General features: G+C 43.8%; 1 protein-coding gene across 5 annotated transcripts in view; it reads left to right on the top strand.

Annotated features, from left to right (window-relative positions):
- LOC147328494 (axin-2-like) overlaps positions 1-22,924 on the top strand; it is a 53,312-nt gene extending 30,388 nt beyond the window's left edge. Inside the window, exons 1-11 of one of the 5 annotated variants that reach the window (XM_086296891.1) lie at positions 6,251-6,533; positions 7,932-8,875; positions 11,415-11,555; positions 14,230-14,332; positions 16,142-16,282; positions 16,887-17,308; positions 17,394-17,543; positions 17,630-17,863; positions 17,999-18,103; positions 18,484-18,609; positions 21,132-22,924. In XM_086296891.1, coding sequence (XP_086153017.1) covers positions 8,043-8,875; positions 11,415-11,555; positions 14,230-14,332; positions 16,142-16,282; positions 16,887-17,308; positions 17,394-17,543; positions 17,630-17,863; positions 17,999-18,103; positions 18,484-18,609; positions 21,132-21,258 — 2,382 coding nt within the window. In that variant the 5' untranslated portion in view covers positions 6,251-6,533; positions 7,932-8,042 and the 3' untranslated portion in view covers positions 21,259-22,924. The other 4 variants (XM_086296894.1, XM_086296890.1, XM_086296893.1 and 1 more) reach the window with 4 other exon arrangements.
- The last annotated feature ends 1,966 nt before the right edge of the window (positions 22,925-24,890 follow it).

Genomic DNA, 24,890 nt, shown 5'->3' with positions numbered 1-24,890 from the left:
GGCAGGTCCCCAACTGGTGCTCGGTACTTTTCACAGATGAGAGCAGGAGAACACTGTGGAGAACATTAAACTGCCTGTAACACTGTACAGCGTGTCCAGTTCGTCAGTGGTCAGTGATGGCCTGGGGAGACATATCCATGGAGGGACTTAAAGAGCTCCATGAGCTACGCAACGGCACCGACTGTCATTAGGTATCAGTAGAGATGGGAATTAATAAGAACTCATCGATTAGATTCCTTATCAATTCTGTTATCAGTTCTTACTAGGTTCTAATTAGCTCCAATTTGAGAGTTGCCGCTATCTCTAAGCAGCACATCAAAGACATTACATTTATGCAAATTAACTGCATGTTATGTTGTCACATGTTTGTCCATGTTTGAGTCTTTGCTTTCTTTGTTGTGATCAGTGTTAAGGTCATTACTCCAAAAAGTAATGTATTACACATATTACACAGAACATTTTTCTCAAAGGTAATGCAGTACATTATTTAATTACTCCCAGGAGAAAGTAATTTGTTACGCTACTTGTTACATTACTTTTGCATTTCTCTGTGCTGCAATGAAGTAGCATGCCACATCATTCTTTCACATTGTTTTTTGGGGTACCTTTGAATTCACCCCTCTATAGATTGATAAATTAATTTCCATTAAACTATGTGGCATCTTTCAGTTCCCAGTTCATATCAGTATAGATATGACTTCTTTCCACAAACTGAGATCTGATGTGATTTCAAACTGTCCCTTCATTATTATTTATTATTGTTTTGGGGGGTTTTTTTTAGCAGGGTAATTTTTTTATAGTTCTGTAGACATTTATAACAAAGCAATCCAGCAAGCAGATTGTTTTTCTAGCTGTGCAAACTGTCTTCCACCTTAGGAAGAATGAAAGAAACACAAACAGTCGCACACTCTGTCCGTCTGTACAGACTGGCTTGGCAAACATTTGCTCACATCAGATAGAGTTTGGGTTACCACAAAGGTTTGCCAAGCCAAAACGGATTAGCCCAAGCATCACAAGCATTGTTTCTATACATTATTAAACTTTTAAGCCACCGAAAAACAGGATTGTAAGAAAAAAAACGGGGAGAGTGGGAAGAGAAAGTAATTATTCATCCTCAGCACTCACATGCACCCCACAGCTTCTATAGCAAATCCCTCACTCAGCTTTCAAAAGATGACCATTCAAGTTTTATTTCTTATTTTTTACCTTGTTGGAAGCCTAACCTGATTGTTGTCACCCTTGATTTATTTAGACTCTTCCCGAAGTTGAAATTAAAGTTTATTTTCTCAAATTGGTTCTTTTTAAAGGAATGGTCTTAACAAGCCATAACAAGCAGATGAATGGCTGCCTTCTCAAACTTTAAGGGTGTTATGCACCATGTCCGACTTCAAAGCCCGTCTTAACTCCACACTTTAATTGTATCTTCTTCAAGCCTGTCTGCCTGACCGCCATCTGATTCTGCTGACAACTACATTCTTCTCTCTTCTTCATGCTCATCCTTCTATCGCTGCACTCTTCTCTCCGTCTTTCTCCATCTGTCATGGCAGATACAACTTTGCAACCCCCCACTTCCAGCTCTTCCAAAGTCTCCTTGCTACAAGTGTCAACTCAAGCACGAGCCCCAAATTACTTTTTTTGGATGAGTGTTGACATCTACCACTCAGTCATCAGCTCATTCACACTGAATGATGCTATTTGCCTCCCGCTCATCCGCTCTATTTATTTCTCTACTGCCACTTTCTTTCTTTATTCTTTTTTTTTTTTGGTATTTCTCTCTGAGCCTACAAACAGACATTCACGCTTCTCTCCATATGGGCTTTAATTTGCCATTGTCCCCCAAGATATTCCTCGCTCAGGCTTGAGATAAAGGGATAATCACTTCAAAGGGAAGCTGAGGGGGAGACTGCCCCCTCCCTCCCAGCTGAAAGGAGAAGTGGACAATACGCTAATTGAGAGGGGGAACTGATCACAGGGTCTGTTCAAAGGGACGCCTGGCCACGCCCCCTCTTTCCTCCGACGCACTTAATTTTATTAGTGTTTATGGTGATGCTTCAGCCAAAATTATCACTCAAACCCACCACAGCCTTTGAACTCCCAAATATTGGGTTATTTGCAATTATCCTCCCTCTGTACTGTTTTTTTTTTTTTTTTTTTTTTTGCTTCTGTGCTATTTTAGCTCAAGTGTAGGATTTTGAGTAGAGGAAGGAGGACTAAAAATGAGCTGTATAGAATTTATTGTTCGCTGTGATGTGATGCAAATCCAAAGTTTCTTATGAAAAAGCGACAAAAAGTGGGTATAGAGGCCTACTGTCTGAGTGATGCAATTAATGCAATGAAAAGCTAAAATAATGTTGTTTTAGAAAAATCATTCCTTAATTTTCACTGTCATAAATTTATGTCCTTTTTCCTGTGAAAATACATACCTTGTCTCTGCCTTTAATATGAGCTACAATTTAAGATGATCTTCATCTATGTTCTATGCTGATGCACCAGATGCCTTTAATTTCTTCGGAACCACGAGCTCCCAATTAGCCTCCAGGTCACCCTGTTTTATTGGGGCTTTATAGCAAGTCAGTGGCAGCACTCTCGTCCTGTATTGTGCTTTTAAAGCATTTGGATCTTCCTGTGAAATGGTTAGGGCCTCAACAAAAGGGTCAGGGCAGGGTCAACTTCAAAAAGGGGCTTCTTGCGGCCACTTTACAGCACCCTCTCTCTCTTGACACTGCTAAGCAGAAGAGCGCACATTCATAAGGTCAGCAGGTGTGGTCTCATGGGCTTAGAATCTCATGACACTTGTCAAATGAATTAAAGTAGGCAGCAGCTTGCAGTTTTTCTTCCATCTTTGTTGATCACAGCAGTCTGACTCATAGAAAACGGATTAAAAACAAACAAATCTTCAATAGCCTAACATTGCACGTCATTAAAAGTAGACTTAGCAAAGCACGAGCAGGCTCTCGGCCTGTCAGCAAAAATTCATTTTTTCATTTTTTCTCCATTTCCCAGTGAGATGTGCGGCCTAATTTAATTTGAGTGAAGATAGCATCTTATCCAAAATGTGAAATATCCTACTTTTAAGATTGTCCTGCACTTCAAAAATTACATTTTATAACCCCTCTATATCACAATTCTCCTTTCAAAGCTGACTTTAAAGATGTCAGTGTGCAGATAACACTACGGCTACATATTTCATGGCTTTAATTTGGACCTCACGATCAGCCAAATGTCACTTGAACGTCATAGTGCCAATGCTGCTGACCTATTTCGCGTTCCATCTCGCAGACTGAGGCACTTATGGAGCATTTTGGGTGCTGGATTGTTTGGATTTGTGCAATGTTCCATTTACAGAATCATCCAGTAGTAAACTAAAAGCAATGATGAATGACCTCTTAATATTCAAACTGTCTCTCTCTCACACACAGACACACTCACACACACACACACACACACACACCCACAAACAAACACACACACACACACACACAAAAGAGAGAGACTCTGCTGTCTGCTGTCATGCAGCTTTCTGATAACACCAGTGAAAATTTCCTAAAAACATGCAACATTCAGGAAGTGGTTGGCAGGATGTCAATGTAATCAGCTGGACTCCATTGCTGTAAAGAAAAAAAAAGAAAGTACTAGTTTTCTGTAGAAAGCTGAACTATTTCAAAAATACACAACACAATATGTCAGAAACAAAATATCGTTGCAGGGAGCAAGTATCTATAACAGAAACAGTACGATCTTATACTACTGCAGATGGATGAATGGAATTATGATACAGTGATTTTGCAATACTCAACACACGACAAAAAAATCATTTATGATATAACCTATGATATTAAAAATGTGTCATTTAAAATAATTACTTCTCCCGTTTGCCATTTTTCACCCATTTTCTTCTTCACTCCATATTACAGCCATGCTGCTGTAATAAATGCACTATATGGTTTAGTTTGGTATTGTCTTGCAAAAATATGCAAAGTCACCCCTGAAAAAAATGAGAAAATCTTGCATTAAAACTAATTTATACCTTCCAGCAATTATGGGATTTCCCCAGATGTGCAACTGCCAATTCCATAGACACTAATGCGCGCCCATTCAGCTTGCAGAGATGCAAGCTTTTGAACTGAGTGCTGATAACGAACCGGAGGGTCCCTCTGTTATTTTGTCCAGAGAACACAATATTCATGTTTTCCAAAAGGATTTTAAAATGTTGTCTTTCCAATTTTCCACTTTTCCCCAGTCCATTTTAAACAAGATTACAGTGTTTCCCCATACCTCTTCTTTGCATGATAGAGCTTTAACCTTTGTGACACAGTGAACTGTGTTCACAGACGGTGATTTCTGTAAGTGTTCCTGAATTCATCCAGTGATTTAAATGACTGTTTTTTTTTATGTAGAACTGCCTAAAGGCCTGGAGATCAGGAGCATCAGGTATTGATTTTTGGTCTTGTCCCTTGCGCACAGAGATTTCTCCAAATATTTGTGATATTATTTACTGTAGTTGACGAGATATTCAAAGGCTTTGCAGTCTTACACTCAGCAATATTATTCAGAATTTCCCAGTTTGAAGGTTTTTGCAGATTGGTGAACTGCTGCCCATCTGTACTTCTGAGAAACTCTGTCCCTAAGATGCTCTTTTTATACCCAATCATGTTAATGACCTGTTGGTAACTGTGCTAATTAATTTCAAAAGGTTCTGTGTTCAGGAAATGTCTGTTTCTTTTTTACTTTATTCTGCATTTTGTTGCACCTATCCCAACTTTTCTGAGACATTAAATACCATCAGATTCAAAATGAGCTACAATTTTCACAAGTATTATAATGTATCAGTTTAAGCATTTGATATGTTTTCTATGTTCTATTGTGAAAAAAATCTGGGTTTGTGAGATTTGCAAATCATTGCATTCTATTTTACACAAAGTCCCAACTTTTTGGGAATTGGGTTTGTACATCCAGAAACCAGCAGGTGATGTCTTGATTGTCACACATATACATATCTATACATATGTTGTCTTGGGTTTATGGTTGCTGATCTTACTCAGCAATTAGTAACGCCAACTGGGAACATAAATGAATGTAAATACAAAAGACATGCAGACACAACGGTGAATCCACATGGGATCTGGTACAAAGCATGCTTATTTCCCGATGTATGACATGAATTAATCACCACTTGGGGACCTCAGAGAAGTTGGATTTCATTACTTCTCTTGTCCTGTACCATCATGAGAGTTTTGTGAATTTGAATCCTCTGACTTATATAATTATATTCTCCTTTAAAGTTGATTTACAACATCAAAGGGACAATATAGCCTTTGAAGTACCATGGGATTGGATCACTGTCTAACCCACTCTTTAAGATTCTGTCACAATGACATTAGGGAAGTCATGTGAATTAAAAGACTAGAGAACAGCTCTTGCCTTTGCTCTGTGTCCAATTTCAATCAAAATGTCATGCTGTGCCATTTTAGCTGAATGTGGAACTGGCAAGTGAGTTAGGTTGACATCTTTGTGGCTAAAATCCTGTGACTAATATGTAAATTATTTGACAGTTACACTCCATGGGATTATCAAAGCAGTGCTATAACCCAAAAGAATAAGTTTTAAATCATCGTGGACATTGTTTGAAGTCATATTTAAGCATAACTTATTTACTGTCATTCCCTGTACTCTGGGGAATCTGTCATTTAGACGGAATATGGGAAAAACTGGGAGTATAATAGTGCCACAAACTGGTGGAATAATTAAGAAATATCCTGCTGTACAACAGGTGATACATAAAGGCTGCAGCAGTATGCACAGAAAAGTATTCATTATAATGGCTTCTGCTACTGCTGTCACTCCAAGGAGCCACATACAACAAAAGTATCGCTTTTGTTTGCTTTGTGTTTCTGTTGAAACTTTGTGTAGTAACAGACAGACTGTGAGAGTAACGCCATTGGCGCGGCAGATCACTTACTTCAAGCTCCAAAGCCTCGGGGAGTTGGCTCGAGATTGCTTGTCTTTGATAAGGTCCTGGCACACAACTAAATCCCGTCCCCGTCTAGAAAAGTTTAATAAACCTTAATTAATAAACGTCGAAACGCTAAAGTCTGCTGATTAAGAGCAGCAGAACAAAATACACGATAAAATTATCAGACAATCCCACTTAACTATCCGTCTTCCTACTCGCTTTTATTTTTTTTATTTTGTTGAATATTGCGAAGCCGGAGCGCTGGGTTTTTATGTATCTTCCGGGACCAGGCCAGCGGTTCATTACTTTGAAGTCCACAGTTAAACCTTTAGCCCAGTTGGTGTAGAAACAGCCCGGAGGATTTCTACCGCCTGCCATGATTTCTTGAAACACTACCTGGGGAGAAAAGTAGAGAGAGAAAAGCTCTTCTCCTTTATTCGCATTTAAGGGTAAAAAAAACTGTCCGATGTGACGGTACAAGGAGCAGAGCCGGGGCTGGTTGTATATATGCGCAGCCTGTTGTTGGGACTACTTTACTTTCACGTTTTCTAATCGAAGAGGCTACTCGGGTACATGGATGGTAAGTTGTAGGAAAGCTGTTCCACAGGCCCCCTCTCTTGGCCGCTTTGATGTGCTGCTGCTGAGCTTTGAAGTTGAGAAATGCGGGCTATGTTTCTTGTTTGTGGGCGAGAAATACGGTGAGATAGATAAGAAGCTTATGTGTGCGCGCGCGCGTATGAATGTGTAGCCCAGATAAAAACCGAATATTTGTCGGATGGTGCGTCTTCTGACTGGGGAGAAAAAGTGGGATGCATTCGTCAGTCGGAGCCCCCCTCCCCTCAACCTCCAGATTTTGACACCCCCAGTGATCTACATAGGGACTGAGCCTGCCTACTCTGAGGTCAGTTGTTGAATGGGACAGGGTACATTAAACTACGGCGCTTGTTTTGCGGACACATGTGGCATGACTTGAAATAGCACGACGTTTTATCTCTATTGTGCTGGATTACTGTTCGGGGAGTTTTTGGAGTGTATTCGTCTCAACTAAAAAATGGAGTAACAGTTTAACTTTTTAACGGGTTTCACTGTGTTTGGATCTGTCTGCGATGGTATGTTATTTTACGCTCGTTAATTCATCCACTGGATTTTAGTGTCGGTTTCACCGTGGTGTATACACTGGCTGTTAAGACTGTAAATGATTGTGTAGCACTTGCAACAGCCTTTTAGAAGTTTGTCATTTATGGTGGCAGTGCTTTAGTAGTCTGCATTTTTACGCTCAGGCTCCGATTAAAATCTCTGGCACGGGATCAGTTTTTTTATTTTGTTTTTCCCCCTCCTAATATTAAGTGTTTCTTTTCGTGTTGGTAGTTTAAACACGTTACCGGTTCTGTGGCTTTATTAATGTGCTGTAATAACCTTCTAGATATTTAGGCGACTGATCGCTTCCACTTACGCATGGGCGACCGGATTCTCCCGCGGGGCTTTTTACCTCTCGCACATTACAGCGTTTTAAGGTCATTGTGGTGCAGATCAGGTGCAGTTTGGCTGTTCATTTCTGGGATAGTGAGGACAAGTGTGGAAGTGAGTGCGAGTGTGCGTGATGCAGGCAAGGGGTACAGTACGGTCGTCCGAAACAGATTGGGAATAAATTGGAGTTGAAGCCTGTGACATGGACTCGTTAGGAAAACACGTGTAAGCCACAGTTGTGAGAATACGGTTTGGTGAAGAGTGTGGCTGTGTGAGATGATTATTCTTGTAAAATGTGTTTTGATGTGGCAGATCAATGCACGTTGAGAATGTAGGCTGCAGTTGATCTCTCATTTAGATTATAAATAGATAAATGAAACGAAGAAAGCCTTTCATATTTCCTTTCTCTGTGAACCCGGCGAGGTTTTTTTGAAAGGGACTGTTTACTTGATGTCTTTCTTTGAAGTTCAGCAGGATCTGGCTTTGATTAGATCAATACTTTGTGTTTCAGAGTGAAGAGGAGCTGAGAAGCTCCCCTGCTGCTTTTAGAGAGTGAGGAGGATTAGGCTGGAGCTCAGTGGAGGCACGACGGCACTCTCACACGGCAACCAGAGCTGGAGCCATGAGCAGGGCGCTTACGGAGCACATCAGCAGTAGCTTCCGAGAAGATGCTCCTCGTCCTCCGGTACCGGGGGAGGAGGGAGAGGCGTCATGCTACAACCCCAGCAGATCTGCCAAAATGAGAGCCCAGAGCAAGGTTAAAGATATCCCCGCCGCCTCCGCTCCTCCCGGCTCCACACCGCGGAGGAACGAGGATGGACTCGGGGAGCCAGAGGGCAGCGCGTCCCCGGACTCGCCTCTAGTCCGGTGGACAAAGTCGCTGCATTTTCTCCTGGGCGACCAAGACGGCGCTCACCTCTTTAAGACCTTTTTGGAGCGGGAGAATTGCGTGGACACTTTGGACTTTTGGTTCGCCTGCAACGGCTTCAGGCAAATGGACTTAAAGGATACCAAAACGCTGCGAGTTGCCAAAGTTATTTTCAAGCGGTACATCGAGAACAACAGCATTGTCGCCAAGCAACTGAAACCGGCCACCAAGGCCTTCATAAGGGATAGTATTAAGAAACAACAAATAGACTCGTCCATGTTTGACCAAGCACAGACGGAAATTCAGTCCAACATGGAAGAGAATGCATACCAGATGTTTTTGACCTCTGACATATACCTCGAATACGTGCGCACCGGCTGCGAGAACGCGGCATACATGAACCACGGCGGTCTTGGCAGTCTCAAGCTGATGTGCGGATACCTTCCTCCTCTCATGGAAGAAGAGGAATGGAGTTGTAACGACCTGAAGGCAAAAACGTTAGGGTCTGTGGTCGGACTGTCTGCCAAAAACCTGAGGGCTACCGCTACCATCCGGACAGCAGCTGAAGTGCTGGAAAACAGTTGCAGGTAAGAGCAGCGCCCACCTAGAAGTGCATGCCTGTGTAATTACTTCTCAGTGCTTGTTGCTTTATTGAGCATTGCTTACTGTGGTCATGATCCCTCATTAGTTAAACTACACTGAATATGTGGCAGGTATTTCACAAATGCCTGCGAGAGAGGTAAAGGAACTTGATCAAAGGGTCTCAGAGGAACATGCCTGTATATTTGTGCCCTCCTGCCTTGCAGTTAGTCAAGGGGTTGGAGGGGTTGGAGGGGTGGAGGGGCGGGGTGGGTACAAAACATCAATGCATCTGAGCCTTCCTTTTAAGTAAATGGTGTCTTGCAGGCAGCCCTCTGCTGGCTTGCTCAAGTTTCCTGTGCTTTGAAACCCTTCCTCCGGTTCAGGAATGAATTTAGACACCAAACCTCATGACTGTTACAGCTACATTAAACAGTATGATGTGCTATTGTAAAGTTTTTCAGCTTTTTTTTCCTTCTTTGTTCTGCTCCATAACCCATAGAGCTGGTGTATACTGCCACAAAATCTCATTTATACATAGAAATGGTAATAGAGAGTTAAAAGAACTGTGCAGTCAGTCTTATGCCAAGCGGAGATATTGTTCTCTTGGTCAGAGATGAAAGAACTGTTTGTGCAAAGTATTTGTGCTTTTATCTTAAGAGCTCGTCCCACACATTGTCCAACAGCTGAAATCTTTTCAAGCCAGGAACATTTTCAAAAAGTGGATTTTATGCATGAACCTCCATCAAAGGGTACTTATTTTTTCCACTCAACTACTTTGTCCTCACATCTGGAGGCAATTATTACTTAGAGGTTTGACAATGTCTTGTGGTTTGGTAGGAAAAGTGCAATTTATAGATAATCCATACTTTTCCTGTCAAGTTATCTAAACATTTAATGAGCTGAGATAAAAATTGTCTCAAGCCCAACTTTTTTAATAACAGTGTACAAAAATAATTGATTGAGTGCAATAAGTCTACCTAAGGACTCCCTCGAGGGTTTTAGCCTTCATGTGAGCAGATGTCAGATAACATCTTAGCACAGTTGCTCATTTGCTTGGAAGTGACCTTGTTGGGTTAGGAACCAATAAGCACGGGTTTTGTTGACATGTGGGCATATCCTGCTCTCCTGGTGTGATCCCCTGCATTCTTGTTTTTCACTAAAAGAAAAGCAGGGGGGAGAGAGAGCCCCTTTCTCCCTTCCGTCACCCACACTCTCCCCCTTTCCCCCTGCCTGCCCCTCACCATCCCTTTAGGTCAACCAATTTCCATCTCAAACATGTGGAACTAATTTTGCCACTGCACAGATTCTTTTTTCCCCTTCTTTTTGAGAAACCTCCAACACTAAACTCCAAAGTGATACAGAAACACAACAACAAAAACATCCTCAGCTCAGTTCCGCAGCTTCAACCACCAATCCCACTCTGCCATAGATTGTGTGTGTCAGTGTTTTCCTTCCTCTTTCTTTTCTGCCCAGCACTTTTATCTCACCTCTTTTAACAGAAAAATCTGTCTGACAGAGACTAAGCATGCTTTGGAGGGAGACATGGAGAGACAAGAGGAGGGAAAGGGGGGAATACAGGAAGGGGGGGATCATGAAAGAAAGAAAAGAGATGGAGAAAGAGGGGGGGGGGGGGTGAGGAGCCAGCTGTGCTAAATACCTGACTCTTTGCGTGGACCTTCCAAAGGTCAGGGTTGTGCTTGGGGCCTACGGCTTTAGTCATGCTGGGGTTCTCCTCAGCACTGCCGGCAGAAGGCATTCTCATAAAGAAAGGGGCCCTCCTTCCCCCTTTCCCTCTCTCCTTCTCACTCCCCCTCTAAAGCTCGTTCCCCCTCCCTCTTCTTCCCTCTTTCTTCCTTGTCCACCCCCTTCACTAGTGGAACAGGAATGCAACACAGCAGGAGAGAGTAAAAAGACAGAGAAAGAGAGAGACTTTAGAAAGGAAAGCAGGGGAGAGTTGGTAGAGGAGGGGCCCCAGACTGGATGATAGCGAGAGAGAGAAAGAGAGAGATAAAAGAGGGAGGGTATGGAGGAGAAAACACTCCAAGGAACAAGAGTGGAGTTTCAAAGTGGAAAAGAGCAGGAGTATGGCGAAAGAGTAGAGGGATAGCAGAGGAGAGAGAAAGAAGGGAAACGCTGGTGTTCATTCACACACAGCACGGCTGCTCATTTCACCCACTCCAACCATAACCACCCCCCAAAACTGAATGCTTGTATTTTAGGGAGGCAAAACATGAAAGAGAGAGTGATACTAGACGAGGCAAGAAAAAGAGGACTTACAGCTCCATCTATTGCACTGTTGTCACATTCCTCAGGCCCCAAACTCTCAGTAAAGTGACTCAGAGATATCTGCAGAGAAAGACGGCAAGACAAAGTCCAAGCAGACGCAAATCATTTTTATAACTATGATATAACAAACAACAGCAGGAAACAGCAAATAAACACAACCCCCATACCCCAGGGGTGTCACCTCTTTTAACTGTATTGATTTGATATCTAGAGACATCACAATAACTCTAGGCAAATGTTTTCCCGGATCATTCACAGGTCCCACCGTCGAGGAGACCCCGCCAGCCCGTACTTTGTGAACTCTGGCTACATTTTTGCCCCTGCCACCAGTGCCAATGACAGCGAGATCTCCAGCGATGCCACAACAGATGATTCCATGTCGATGACAGACAGCAGTGTGTAAGTGTTTGCATTAAAAAATAAATAAATTGGAATCAAAACCCGTTCAGTTTCATTTGAAACCCAGCTGGCTCTGGAGATGTAGCAGCTTCAAAAAGCTCATTTCCTTTCAACTCACAGTGGCCAAAGGTCTGGGAATTTTCTTATTTCCACCAGTATCTGAACGTGCCTGGTCCAGATTTCAGTCATCAACTTTCCAGGAAAAAGTGTAGGGGTGTGAAGAAAAATATTTGGCCTTGTACTTCAACAGAATCAGCTTTTCTTGGGGCCAGGGGACTGCACTGTTGCAAAATAATGGTCTGTAATTTATTTCAATTATCCTCTATGATTGACTCCAGGTAATTCTATTAATGTGCAGTTGTTGCTGTGGCCTCCAGGGAGATAACTCTGGGAAAGTCATTATGTCTGAAGACCTTTTGAAGTTTATTCTGATGTGTTACAGGCTGTAGAGAGGAGAGGAAAAAAATGAGAACGTCTTGATGTGGGTGGGGGTGTTGCCTCATTTTCCTCAAAGTTGATATGTATCCATCCCACCCACCCTTCTGCCACAACAGACTTGTTTTTTTATATTATCTAATCGCTTTTTCCCTTTGAAGAGCTGAAGGAGAGGGGGGAGGGAAATGGCCATTCGGGCCTCAAGACAAACTCATTGAAAAATGTTGGCACCAAATGAAAGAAGGCTTACTCACATGGTGGGTCGGTTTCCTGCCACTGGCCTCTGTGGCGTGCTGAGATCATGTGTCTGCGAGGCTTTCACAGGGGTTACTCATTTCTAGACCTTGGGACAAGACATAAGGAACCCCCCCGCCCCTCACGGCCAGGCAGGGACACCCCTGAAAAAAAATCACCTCCCAGCGCTTCACAGCTTCTCTCCTCCACTCTCCAGAGCCAATAGCAGGAGTGGTGAGGCTCGAAGTGCAAGGGAGTGAGAAAATAAAGTGCACGGAGTATAAAGGGCTTAACTGAATCGCTTTCAGCCTATTGTTAGGTGAGGGGAGCTTAGCGGGATAAGAGGGTGGCTGGCTGCTTTGAAAATGACTTGCACAACTGAATAGGAGATCCCCATAAAGTAAGGGCCCATGAAACCATGAAAGAGTATGTTTTCTCTTCTCCAACCTGGACAAAGCGCTCAGCCATCACATGGTTCGCTGGGGTGGGGACAGTTTGGATTGTTAAAAACATAGTTAGCGAGGGGGAAGTTGGCGAGCTTTGTTTGGGATGTTTTGCCTCTAATTTGGGGGTTCTTGTTAGCTCACGAGTTCCTCTGGGCTGTTGAGTTTTACTTTTGAAGAGTTTCCTGTGTTTCTTCCTGCGCCTTGAGGGATGATGGCTTGTAGTCTCAAGGGTGCAGTTTGTGAAGCATTGATTTTGGAAGCAGGCCCCTCTTACAAGAAGTTCGCTGGAACACAGGTGATATCGGCAGCCTGGCTTCACTGTCTGACTCTTCTTGACAATGTCACACTGAAAATCTTGCACAGAAATGCAAAAAATGTCTAATTGTTGAACAAGGATATGTGTCAAAGTCATCTCCTTTTAACAGTTCTTTACAAAGTCTTTGACATAGAGATCTTTCTGGTTCTTGTCCTGAGCTCTTGTCTCTCTCCGGCTCTCATTCGAGGGAACAATTTGATTGTGTGTCCTTTTATAGTGGTTAAAAGACACTGCAAATTTGAATCTCATTTCCCAGATAAAGAACAAGAAGAGAAGGATTTGGAAGGGGGTGGAAGATGGGGTGGGAGGGGGATTTTTTTCTTCTCTTTTTGCTTATATCTTATTTATGGATTTACTTGGACGCTGGGGAATGCTGCAGCACCAACTTCAAACATTACCTTATCTTACAAACCAGCCTTTTGATGTTGCTGAGATCAGAGGCTCACAGCAGAGCGCTTGCCAAACGAAGATGGCAGCGGGTGCATATGTGCATGAGTGTGAGATTTCAAAGAGGCAGCAGAAAAAGTAGCGTTTGGGCTAGGTCAGGCACTTCTGAGCAGCCAAAACGGCCAAGATAATTGGCCCAGCTTAAGTGGCAACTGACTGGAAAAGCAGACAGAATGAAAAACGGAGAATGAGATTCCCAGAATAAATGCCTAATTGTCCCGAGACTTCTAGCATTCCTGGCTCTATCTTTATTTTCATGTTAATATATCACAGTTTTTGCTAGGCTGCTTTAGTCTGTTGTACTTTCTGACTCTTAACAAGTTGCTCAGTTTGGTGATAATTGTTTTGCTTTTTGAATAACCACAGTCAGGGCTGACACGAGCCAATGTAATCTTATCAGTGGGGCTCTTCTTTTGAAGCCTACAGTGAGATGTTTTGCATATCCCTGCCATTGTCCTGGTGTGTTTTGTTATGTGTTTTTTTATTTGTCTTGGCTTCAAGGGGTCCCTGGCCTTTTGATTTAGCAGTACTTTGCCCAGTGAGTGATTTCTGGGTGGTGTCAGTAACTTCCATGATGAGCTGCTGCCAAATGGCCCTCCTCCGCAAAGACGGGCTAATAGTGCTAATGCACCAGTGGTTAATGTAGAGGTAGCGTGACATGTGTGATGAGTATCGGCAAACTATCCAAAACCGGGTGGATGATTGTAGTCAGCGACTTCTAAATAAGGATATTTTGTGTGTTCTTCATTGTCTTTTATTAGTTAATGTAAATGTATGCCGTCTTTTTGTGTTACAGAGATGGAATCCCTCCTTACAAGCTGGGTACCAAGAAGCAGCTTCAGCGAGAGATGCACCGCAGCGTCAAGATCAATGGCCAGGTTACGCTACCCCACTTTCCAGTAAGTCCTACTTCCTTAAGTTTCGCTTCCTGTCTTAGTGTTTCTTTTTTTGTAATCTGGTGAACTCAAACTTTTACACAACTGACAGACAACTGGGTCCTAATCCCCTCAAGGAGTTGCACTTTATTTATGTATTTATTTTCAGAGCTCGCGTTGTGACAGAATACTATATTTCGTTCCCTCGCTAGTTTCACATTAAAGGCGGCAGGGTTTGCCTATTACTTTGCTTCTTCTTCTGCTGTTTCAAATCCCCCTTCTTCCCACATCTAGAGTCACTTCTCTGGGGCTGTTAATGTAAATGCTGTCACGTCTCTGTCACTGTAGGTCACAAAGCTGATAGTGTTGTATGTTTTCTGGAATAGTAATAACTGTACGGCTATTGAAACTACGATTTAAATTCCAGCACATGAATAGGAGACACATCACTATTCAGTTCCAGTTTTGCTGTATTCCCATCTTGTCCCATCAGTATTTGGGTCAGGTTGTGTGCGCTGATGAATTCAAGATATATTTTTTTTGACCTTCTGAAGTTGTGAAAAGGTTTAAGGAACTGGGTCAAAACAGATTGACACAGGTTAGCAGAGGCAAGAAAATAAATATTCAATTCTTTTGTCTTCATATCCAAACACAGGTGTGTGTTTGTGTGTGTGTGTGCGTGTGTGTGTGTGTGTGTGCGTGTGTGTGTGCATGCATTTGACAGTAATGCCCCCCCCGCCCCCCCACACACACACACGCACACACACGCACTTTTCTCTCTTCCTCTCTGTCTTTTTTCTCTCTCAGTCTCTCTCTTTTCCTTTCCCACTTGCACTCCTTTAATGTCTCCCTCCTGATTTGGAGATGGCTCTGTCTCCCATGATGCACCAGCCCCAGGCAGCGGGGGCCCCGTGCAGGGCTGGCGCTCCTTTGCCAGCAGCTCCGCTTGCCTTTCTTCTTCTTCCCTTCATCGTGTTTACAAAGAGATGAGAGGAACAACAAAAAAAGAGTCAAAATCAAGAAAGCCAGTGTGCCAAATAACAAAAAAGTAAGAAAGGGAGAGAGAGAAGCCGGCGCATATAGTTAAAGAAAAAGGAGGATAATGTGACTAGAGTACCTCTGAGCTGCCCTGCATGCAGCCGGGAAATAAATTACTACTTCCCCTCAGATCTTCCCAGTATTTGACTCCTCTATCCTCTCCCTCCCTCTTTTCCCTCCTTCTCTGTCTCGCGCTCTCCCTCTCTCTCTCTGCCACCATTGCCACTTCACGAATGTACGTCTCAATCCTCTTCTTTTTTCTCACTGTTAATTTTGTCCCCTCTCCCTTTTCTTCCCCTCTCTCCTCGCTCTCGCTTCTCTGTCGATATCTGGCTTTTATTCGGAGATTTAAAGCTGCATGTCCCTCCCACCCCTAGTGTGCGTTTGATGTTTGACAAGGGCCCTTTGAAGTGTGCTGACTTCAGAGGCTGCCTAGCTGATGGCTTGGTCGGGCTACAGAGGGTGCAGGCAGGGGGCCTCCCCTCCGAGCGAGACCAACTGCTAACCCGCCATTGCTACCCCCTTCTCTCCCCCTCACCCAGCAGCCTGGCACTGCCAAGGGCACTGGGCATGAGAAGATCTAGGGAGGGATGGGCAGCGGAGAAGGTTCAGGTTAGCTCGAGGGCAAGGGCATGTGGATTAGGCCTTTGGAATAGTAGCAGGATTTTTGGAACAAGATAGGATTAGGGCAAGGGCAGTGGATTAATGCACCATATTGCATCCATCAGAAACACTAAGTCGTTACACTAGCACACACTCTAAAGTGTCCTCTTCTCTGTCTTGTGTACCCTGCAGAGGACACACCGGCTGCCTAAAGAGATGACCCCCGTTGAGCCCTCGGCCTTCGCTGCCCAACTCATCGCCCGGCTGGAGAAGCTAAAGCGAGAGCAGGAGACTATGAGCTCACTGGAGGAGAGGCTGCAGCAGATCCAGGAGGTATGGATGCTCTCAAAAATGTTCTAAGTCGTGACACTTCCACTTACTTCCACTTACTGCTATTTGGAAATTGTATCTTGTATCCAAGTTAGCTCAGGCAGTGGTTCTGTGCTGCACTACAAAAGCCTTTACTCCAGTTTGAGCATGTTGAAGAACGGGGTACAGACCAAGGGATTTAAAGTCTGTCTTGGTTTAGTTGCTACTTCGCTTTTCCTCCATGTCCTCCCCCATTTCATCTGGAGGAACTTTCAAACTTATGTTTCTAGACACACTTGAAGTTCCTTCAAATAGTTAGTACTTAGTTACTCTCCAGTGGCACGTTTGCTGAATATGTGTAGTGCCAGTCTCTTTGTGCAGCACAGGCACACTCTGCATTATAGATGAAGCGCACCCAAAGCCTGTTAGCGAAGATAACAGTACGGCAAAAAGGAAACTCAAATCAAGTTATCCAGGCGTTTGCTCTCCCTGACTTCAGAGAACGATAGATATAAGTTGGTGTAAGCTGAGACATGAATTTCTCTGCTGGCTGCATTTCCCACATGTGACTGTATGAATGTTTTGTCAATTGCTTTAAATTGTAAAAAATTCTCTTTTCATTGTCCAGGAAGAGGAAAGGGAGGAGGGCAATGACCTTATAAGCAGCACCTCCCTCCAACACCCCCTGCTCCCGTCTGCGAGCCAGTGTGAGGAAGATCCTCAAGCTATCCTAGACGAGCACCTTTCACGTGTCCTCAAGACACCTGGCTGCCAGTCACCAGGAGTGGTTCGCCACTCGCCACGCTCACGCTCGCCAGACCGGACTGGTGCTGTGGTGTCATCTGGCCACGGGCCCTTCTTTGGTGTTTATCCTGGGGCTTCTAAGGTGCTGATGACAGGCAGGCAGTCTACAAAGCACATCCACCACCACTACATTCACCATCACCACGCTGGGCCAAAGACCAAGGAGCAAATCGAGGCCGAGGCGGCTCAGCGTGTGCAGTGCCTCTGCCCTCAAGGGGGCGCCAATTACTCCGACTTCACACCTGCGTGAGTTTTACTTATAAGCTGTCCCTTAAATGTTTCCTGTGATGAGCTGCTCTTCCTCTGATGCTAATTTGCCTTCTTCCTCCAGTCGCTGCAGCACTTTGTCCAAACGGCCAGTGAAGGCCTCCGATGAGGGCGTGTCTTCACCACGCCTTCCTCTAGTTGCCACCGACCGCTCTCAGAATGTTTGGCAGTGGATCCTAGAGAGTGAGAGGCAGGGAAAGCACAAGCCACACAGGTAAGTGTCTGTTTGCACGAAATGATCTTTAGAAAAGTGCACTGAGTTCTCAGCTCAAGAGGCTGACCCTTTATTTGTTTTAACAGCACTCAAGGCCTGAAGAAGTCCAACCCGCTCGACTCCAAGACCCTGCCTGGTCGAACCTCCTCATCTTGGGGTGGTGGTGGCATTGGCAACGGGGCTCACCTCCGTGGCCATCACCCAGGCCACCCTTTCATTCAGGACCCAGCAATGCCACCCCTACCCCCTCCCAACACCCTGGCACAGCTAGAAGAAGCCTGTCGCAGACTAGAAGAGGTTTCCAAGCCACCAAAACAAAGGTAGGAAACCTTGTAGACAAAACAGTTGTGCACTTGATTTGCTACAACACAACACTCTATAAATGAAGTCCAGTTTCTTTTCTTTGTATTTATACGAAGAATATTGATTTGTCATTAATCTTGTGATTTTCACAGACATTCAACTGGAGCCAGCAACCTTCAGAGAGACAGGAACCACCCGGCAGCTGTCTTCCCCACGGGAAGCAACTCTTTAGCCAGCCCTGGAGTCCAAGCAGACGAGTAAGAGCTCTTTTATTTGTACTTTTGCTAAATCCTTTGTTTCTAAAGCTCAGTCTTTATTACTTTCACAATTACTTTCTAGTTTTCCAAACACCATTACTCACTTATTTTGTAATTCTGTCATTTATGAGTTTTCACCCTCAGATTTTCATTCTCCTCTCTTCTTAGAGAGTCAGCTTTGCTTTGTCTTTGAACTCCTTTCTTAAAGAAAAATAGGATTAGATGTGACATTCTACCTCTCTCCCACATTGCCCAATAGCCCCTGGTTCTTCAAAATAATCAGCCCCCTTCATATATATGTCAGTGAATGTGGTGGATTTTTAAAGCCAACTGAAAACAACCAAGTTTTAAATCTTACAATTTTGATTTTGCATGTTCAGGTCTAAGGAGCTGGTGGTCACCTACTTTTTCTGTGGAGAGGAAATTCCTTATCGCAGCATGATGAAGACCCACTGCCTCACCCTGGGCCACTTCAAGGAACAGCTTAGCAAGAAAGGCAACTACCGGTAAGCATGCGCCACTGGAAAGTGCGCACAGATCACACTTGCAGATACATGCTCGGATGTGTTTAGCGTCACGACAGGGCTAGTCATCTGTGTTTGGATGGGCATTTGTTATTGTGCTTTTATGTGCTTGTCTGCTAAGTGGGAGTGTGAAATACTGGAGCCTGATAGTTGAAAAGAAACTGGGCTGATCCGCTGTATTCGAAGCTTACAAAAATCGGGGAGGGGAGCAGAGGGGATATTCTGCAGCAATTTTTTTTCTCACATCTGGTACTGATTTCCATGCTTAGGCAGCCTTAATAAATATGGCTTTGAAGCCTGGGCCATTTTATTTTGTGCACAAAGACCATTGCAAGGCCCTCAAATTCCTCCTCCACACTATTGCATCAGGCATTAGAATCAAATGCTGGAGGCACCTTCTTCTTCTAATGACAGTTAATGCAGGAGAAATACCTCCTGTTTGAAATGATGAGGGGAAATTCCTTCACATAGTGAAGACTTAAGGTAGTTTCAAAAGTAATAGACAGTTTTAAAGAAAATTCTGAATCAGGGGTTCCACAGTCCAGGAAGTTCAACCTTAATTTATCAAAAAAGTTGTTCCAGTGCCTCTGAAAACAAATGTAGCCTTGCATGCCCGTGACATCAACATCAGGTTTTAGTCACATCTGCTTGTTAGGCAAGACAGAAGAAGAAAAAGGCCTGCAAAACACAAGTCGTTGCACCCCTGCTATCCCATAACTCTTCAGCGAGCGAGTGAAAAGGGGGGGAGGTGGGGATGAAGCGTCTGGCTTCAATGGCAGCAGAATGTGTGGAGTTGGTTAATTTGGACATGGCAGCAGTACAGCTGAGAACAGTACGCCGCAGCTCTGCCAGACGATATTGGTGCCAGATGTTGTGAAGAGAGAAAAATCCTGCCACATAAAACATGTTCCAATGGAAAGACTCCTGTGTCTCTCTGTCTCACTCTCTGCAACAAAGTGATGACTTTGAACTATTTGTGAGTGAAAATGTAGCGTTTTCTTCTATTAATAATTTTAAAAAAGGGTAACACGCTTCGAGAGCTAGGAATGAAACAATGAATTAAACCAGAAAGTTAAATCAACAGAGGAAACGTGTGCATAAATGTCAGATGATTAAAGAAAACTATCGCTGCTGTCGCACCTCTGCACGCTGTAGTACAGTTTTAAGTTTTGCAGCTGTGATAAAGCGGGCCCCTCTCTCTTTTATTTGTGTGTAACAATCAACATGGAAAGTAGGGCTGCATGTGTACATTTTTGTACGCCCCTCTGTACATGTGTTGTTTGAATGACTCTAAGCTGAGCTCATAAAACAGTGAGCCGTTTCCCCCTTTTTTCTCCTTTTTTATATTCTGAACACAGGCACACATGGGCAAAATGAGGCATTTTTCCATTACAAAGCTTATCATTATATCCCCTCCTGCTGATCTTTTGCTGGGTTTAAAGTAGAGAGGAGAAATCATTAGGAGCTCCAGGAGACTTCACAGTCACTGGAACCAAGCTATACCCTGTGAGTTATCTCTGCTTGAGAGAAGAAGAAGAGTGGGTTAGCTAGGTGACCCCTTGACCTCCAGGAGCCCGTCTGAGCAGTCGCCACCGTCCCTCCCCCTTCTAGGGTAAAGCCCCTCAGTCTCGGCACGCATCCAACCCATCACACCCACTCACCGAGCCAGGGAAGGCCTCTGCTCTGCTTCCCCCTGCTTTCTTCCCTTCCTGTTGCCTCTTTTTTCCTCTGTTCTCGGCTGGTGATCGGAAAGCTGCCCGAAGTGTGTGTGCATGTGCGTAACAGGGAAACATAGTACGTGTGTGTTTACGTGCAGACAGCAGAGCGCAGTCTTGCAGTCACAAGCAGACTCTCGGGCACCTGAAATGTCAACCTGTGTGACAGAAATGCCCTTCATTTGACAGCCAGCCCAATTATAAGCCATGGAGACACAGAGAGGGAGGAAAGGCACTGAAGAAGAGAGAAAAAGAGAGAGAGAGAGGCTAGGGGGGGGGGGCTTAAGACAGCGTCTAATTAACCCTTCAACTTTAATAAGGCCTTACAGGACAGAAAGGCATTTGCAGAATGGCTAGCAGTCAGGATGAACAAGTGGATGAGCACACATAGATGAACACGCACACAAACAGGCTTTTTCTAGCAGCTTGAATTATCACAGGGAGTGTGTAAACGGAGGGTTCAACTCTGTTTGCGCAGCGGTGTGATGTGGAGTCAGGCTCTACCTTTGAAGTGAGCAGGGATGGCATTGAAGGCTATGACTAAGTTGTTTTGAGCAGGATCCATTTCTGGCTCTCAGAGTGTGTGTGTCTGTGTTTGATTTGGACTAAAGGGAGTTGTGCGCGAGCGTGTATATGTAAGTAGTCGTGTAGGTGCCTCAAAGCGCTTTAAAACGCGATGAAATACATCAGATGCATCCTGCTGCCACTCTGTCAGGTTTTGTTTGAGTTCTCACCTACGCTCCACGTTTTCTAATCACAAACCTCTCTTTTTTGTTTTTCCCTTCTCAGGTACTACTTCAAGAAGGCGAGTGATGAGTTTGAGTGCGGTGCAGTGTTCGAGGAGGTGTGGGAGGATGCCACTGTGTTGCCCATGTATGAGGGCAAGGTCCTGGGCAAGGTGGAGAGGATGGACTAAAGGCCACTTTGTGCCAACCAACTAATGCCCTTCCCCCCACCCAACCAAAAGCTAAATCACTTGAGCAAGAGACTGTAATTTACAAGAACACTCTGGACTCCTTTTTTTTGGTTTCTTTGTTTGTTTCTTTTTCTTAATATTAAGCTAAACAGAGTTAATATATCCAGCACAAGAGGAGCGATTGAAGGAAGACGAGCCAATGAAGTATGCCGAACACAGAGGAGGCGCTGCCCCTCCCCGACTTTCTCAGCCAATCAGCCTTAGAAACACAAGGGAATGACAGACCAATCCAAGGATGACGACGATGACCGGAGGCCAGTGGCGGGCGCGAGACCCCGCCTCTTCTTGAATATAACCACTGAAGATGTAGATGACTGTTGTCTTGTGATGTGTGACAGACTGATGGACTTGCAGGAGGTGAATGCGCAGCGCCACCGACCTGCTCTTAACATTACACTCCAACATCGTTACAAAAACGTCCATACGTGTGCATATACATACATGCATATATGTATATATACATGTATTATATATATAGATGCTTTTTGTCATGAGTTGAAAGTTTTTATTAAGTATTTATTGAAAATGACCTTCCCCCTGTTGTCCCCTCCCCCGAGTCTTCTTAAACCTGTGTTCCTCGCCCTCCCTTTTTTACAGCCAATGGGTAAGCTGCTTTGAATATTGGGAGAATACTGTGGTGATATAGTTTAGTGTTCTAAGTTACACAGAGGACGTGACGCTAGCCTAGCACTTCTTATAGCCTTGTAGCCACGTCTCTTAGCGGTGGTCTTGTCCGAGGCGCACTCCCTCCACTCTTTTAATGGTCAATCCCAGTCTTATATGCTGCTGATAGTTTATAATAAGCAAGTTTTTCACACTAGCATTTCCTCTCCCTCGTCCTCTCGGCCTCCCTCCCTCCCCCTCCTTTTCGCTTTGTCTCGATCGACAAAGTTCAATCTTTTTTGTTGTGCCTTTGTTTGTAAACCGGGCATTGCACAGGGATGGGGGGTAGAAACCGTTGTAGATTACACACAGAGACGAGACCCGGAGCACAAGTTGCACCACCTAATAATGGCAGTGTTTACAGCCCCCACACCAAAATGACTTGTGCTAACGAGAACCAGTTTGGGTCACCGAGAACGACTTCTTTGAGGAGTTCAGCTAGCGTGTCAAAAAAGACAAAAAAAAGACAAAAAAAAGTGAACGTTGAAGAATTATGGCTCCAATATCTTTTGAATGTTGTTACAATAACACCGTATATAGCAGAGCTCCTGTATACATTGTAATTATGCATTCTGAAGTATGGATACCGACACATGTGATGCACACATACACAAACAAAACACGTACAAACACACGATCGCTGGTGTTTTATGAGTACAGCACCTGTGCCTACATGGATGCCATACCATGTGCTACCCTGTTTCAGGGTTTTAATATATATCCCTTGGTTTTCAGAAGGGTTTTATGTTGAAAAGATATTTTTATGCTTTTAATATCCTGTAATCATGTTTTGGTGTTTTGTTTTTACACCACAGCCTTTTTTTTGTTTTGGTTCATTCTATCTAAACTGTAAATTATACATTATATAAAGAGTTTCATTTAAAGATTTACATGGACCTATAATTATTGTAATTATTGAGAGATGTAGCCTTTATTAAAGTTTTATATTTTTCAAATGAAAACTGATGTGCTTGGAACTGCTTCTTTCCTGACTCAGAATAACTTATTTTTATTGCTGCGCTGTGAAAATGACTTATTTTCACAGCGTAGCCATATTTTTCAGACAGTTATTTAGACATGATACAAGTTGACTGGAGTGTTTTGTCCACTTAAAGAAAATTACAGTGCTACAGTCGGTCTGGGACATGTGGTAATGCATAAACAGGGGCTGTTTTTACACATGAACCTCGGACAGTGTGAAGGGAATTAGGTCGGGACATTGTCCAAGTTGCTCTTTCTCACGTGTAGCGCACAGCAGGAGAGCATCTGCTTCTGATGCGGACTATACTATTTCTAGTCAAGTATACTACTAGAAATACTCTGTGGTTTTTTTGTTTTGCTGGTGTTTTTTTCTCAGTGTGTGCTGCCTAAGTAAAACGTGCAGGAGGCAGCACGTTGCGGGCCTTGTCGTTCGATAAGAAGTCAGTTACCTGCTCTATTCTCACATGGCCTTTGTACCTGAAAGCTGGCAGGTCAAAGAACATGTAATAGGCGTTCCCATTGACATTTAGCAATCTCTCAAAGAGATGAAAATGGCCATATTTACATAGCTTAGACACCGGGCTTCTTGAAGCTGTGCTCATTGAAAAACTCAAAACTGAGTAACTCGGCACCTTCACACTTTTAAATTATCGTATAGTTTACCATTTCTACCCCAGAGACCCCTTCACAGAAACCAGGCAGTAACTGTTAAGAAAGTGAAACCACTCCAAGAGTTCTACCGTAAATAAAACGGGTGTAGAATTTGTTGTGCTTCATTTCGGTTGAATTACATTTTAGCATTGTTGCAGTCGAGAGTTGTGAGAACTTGTTAACATCAGCGTTCGGTTCAAAGTTCCCCCACGCCCAAAGGTCTTTATTTTGGCCTCACAGACATGAAACCGTCATCAACTGAGTTTCTAGATGTTTTTGAGGTGACAAGGTCAAAAGGTAGCCTTAGGCTCAAGGTTTTAAAATCGCCCTTCAGGGTGTTTGAGTCACCTTGTAGTTTAACACGTAACAGATTCTAGTCAGAGACCTTTGTTGCGTGTCATAGCTCTGCATGTGAGGTCAGGTCAAATGTCACACTCGGGTCTTTGTAGTTTTCCTTCCTGCTTTTGCTCTTTGACTAGAAATAGAGAAAATGTTACTTAAATAACAACCAGTGCTGGATAAAAGAAAATCTCACCTCATAGCACCGTACAGTTAAATGATGTACAACGATGATGGCAGGATTCCAATAAGTAGGCCAAGAGTGTGGAACCTGTTGTTAAATACTCACAAAAATGAGTCTTGACAGTTACCTGCCTTCTCTGTAACCTTCACGTCTTAGTAATGAAGAACATAAAATGTTGTTATCACCATCAAAGAAGTACAGTATCGTAGCGCTGTGATCATAGCGCGGTGCAGACTGAAGGTGGAGAGGTGACTGAATTTGAGCCGAAAGTAAAACAAAATAAACGAGTTATTCTTGTAGTCTCTTCTCAGACGCATCACTTCCAGGAGTTTCAAAAACCTAAAAGACACAATTTTGTGCTGAAAATAAAATACAACTTTAAATTCACAGATGCCAGCTGCTAATTCACAGCGCAAACAGAAATCATTGAAAGCTTGTAACCTTTTGATGTGCTGCAGACCCTCGGTGGTTAAATGTGTGGGTCCCGTATTCAGCACTTAAATGGAAGACATTAGGCATGGAAATGAGGGCATGGGCTAATTGGTCCTATTAAAGAGCAATGAGAACCAGCGCTACTCTCTGACAGTCAACACAAACATTAATGAAGCACCCTGCATCCCCCATCAGAGGGCCTAGTCATGTTTGCCTCAATTAACTGGCGTTATTTCAGCAGTGGGGGGAAGGAAAGAAATCATTTAATACCAGGAATAACTCGATGGTGGGGAACGCGTCTGCCATGTGCACACTCACTCAC

This window comes from Aulonocara sp. 'chitande type north' Nkhata Bay, linkage group LG6, assembly GCF_057382095.1.
Source record: "Aulonocara sp. 'chitande type north' Nkhata Bay isolate Kocher_YH1m ecotype deep benthic linkage group LG6, A_spYH_male_GT1.1, whole genome shotgun sequence".
NCBI lineage: Eukaryota > Metazoa > Chordata > Actinopteri > Cichliformes > Cichlidae > Aulonocara > Aulonocara sp. 'chitande type north' Nkhata Bay.
The sequence above is the reverse complement of the archived record's forward strand: the minus strand, read 5'-3'. Positions and strand labels throughout refer to the sequence as shown.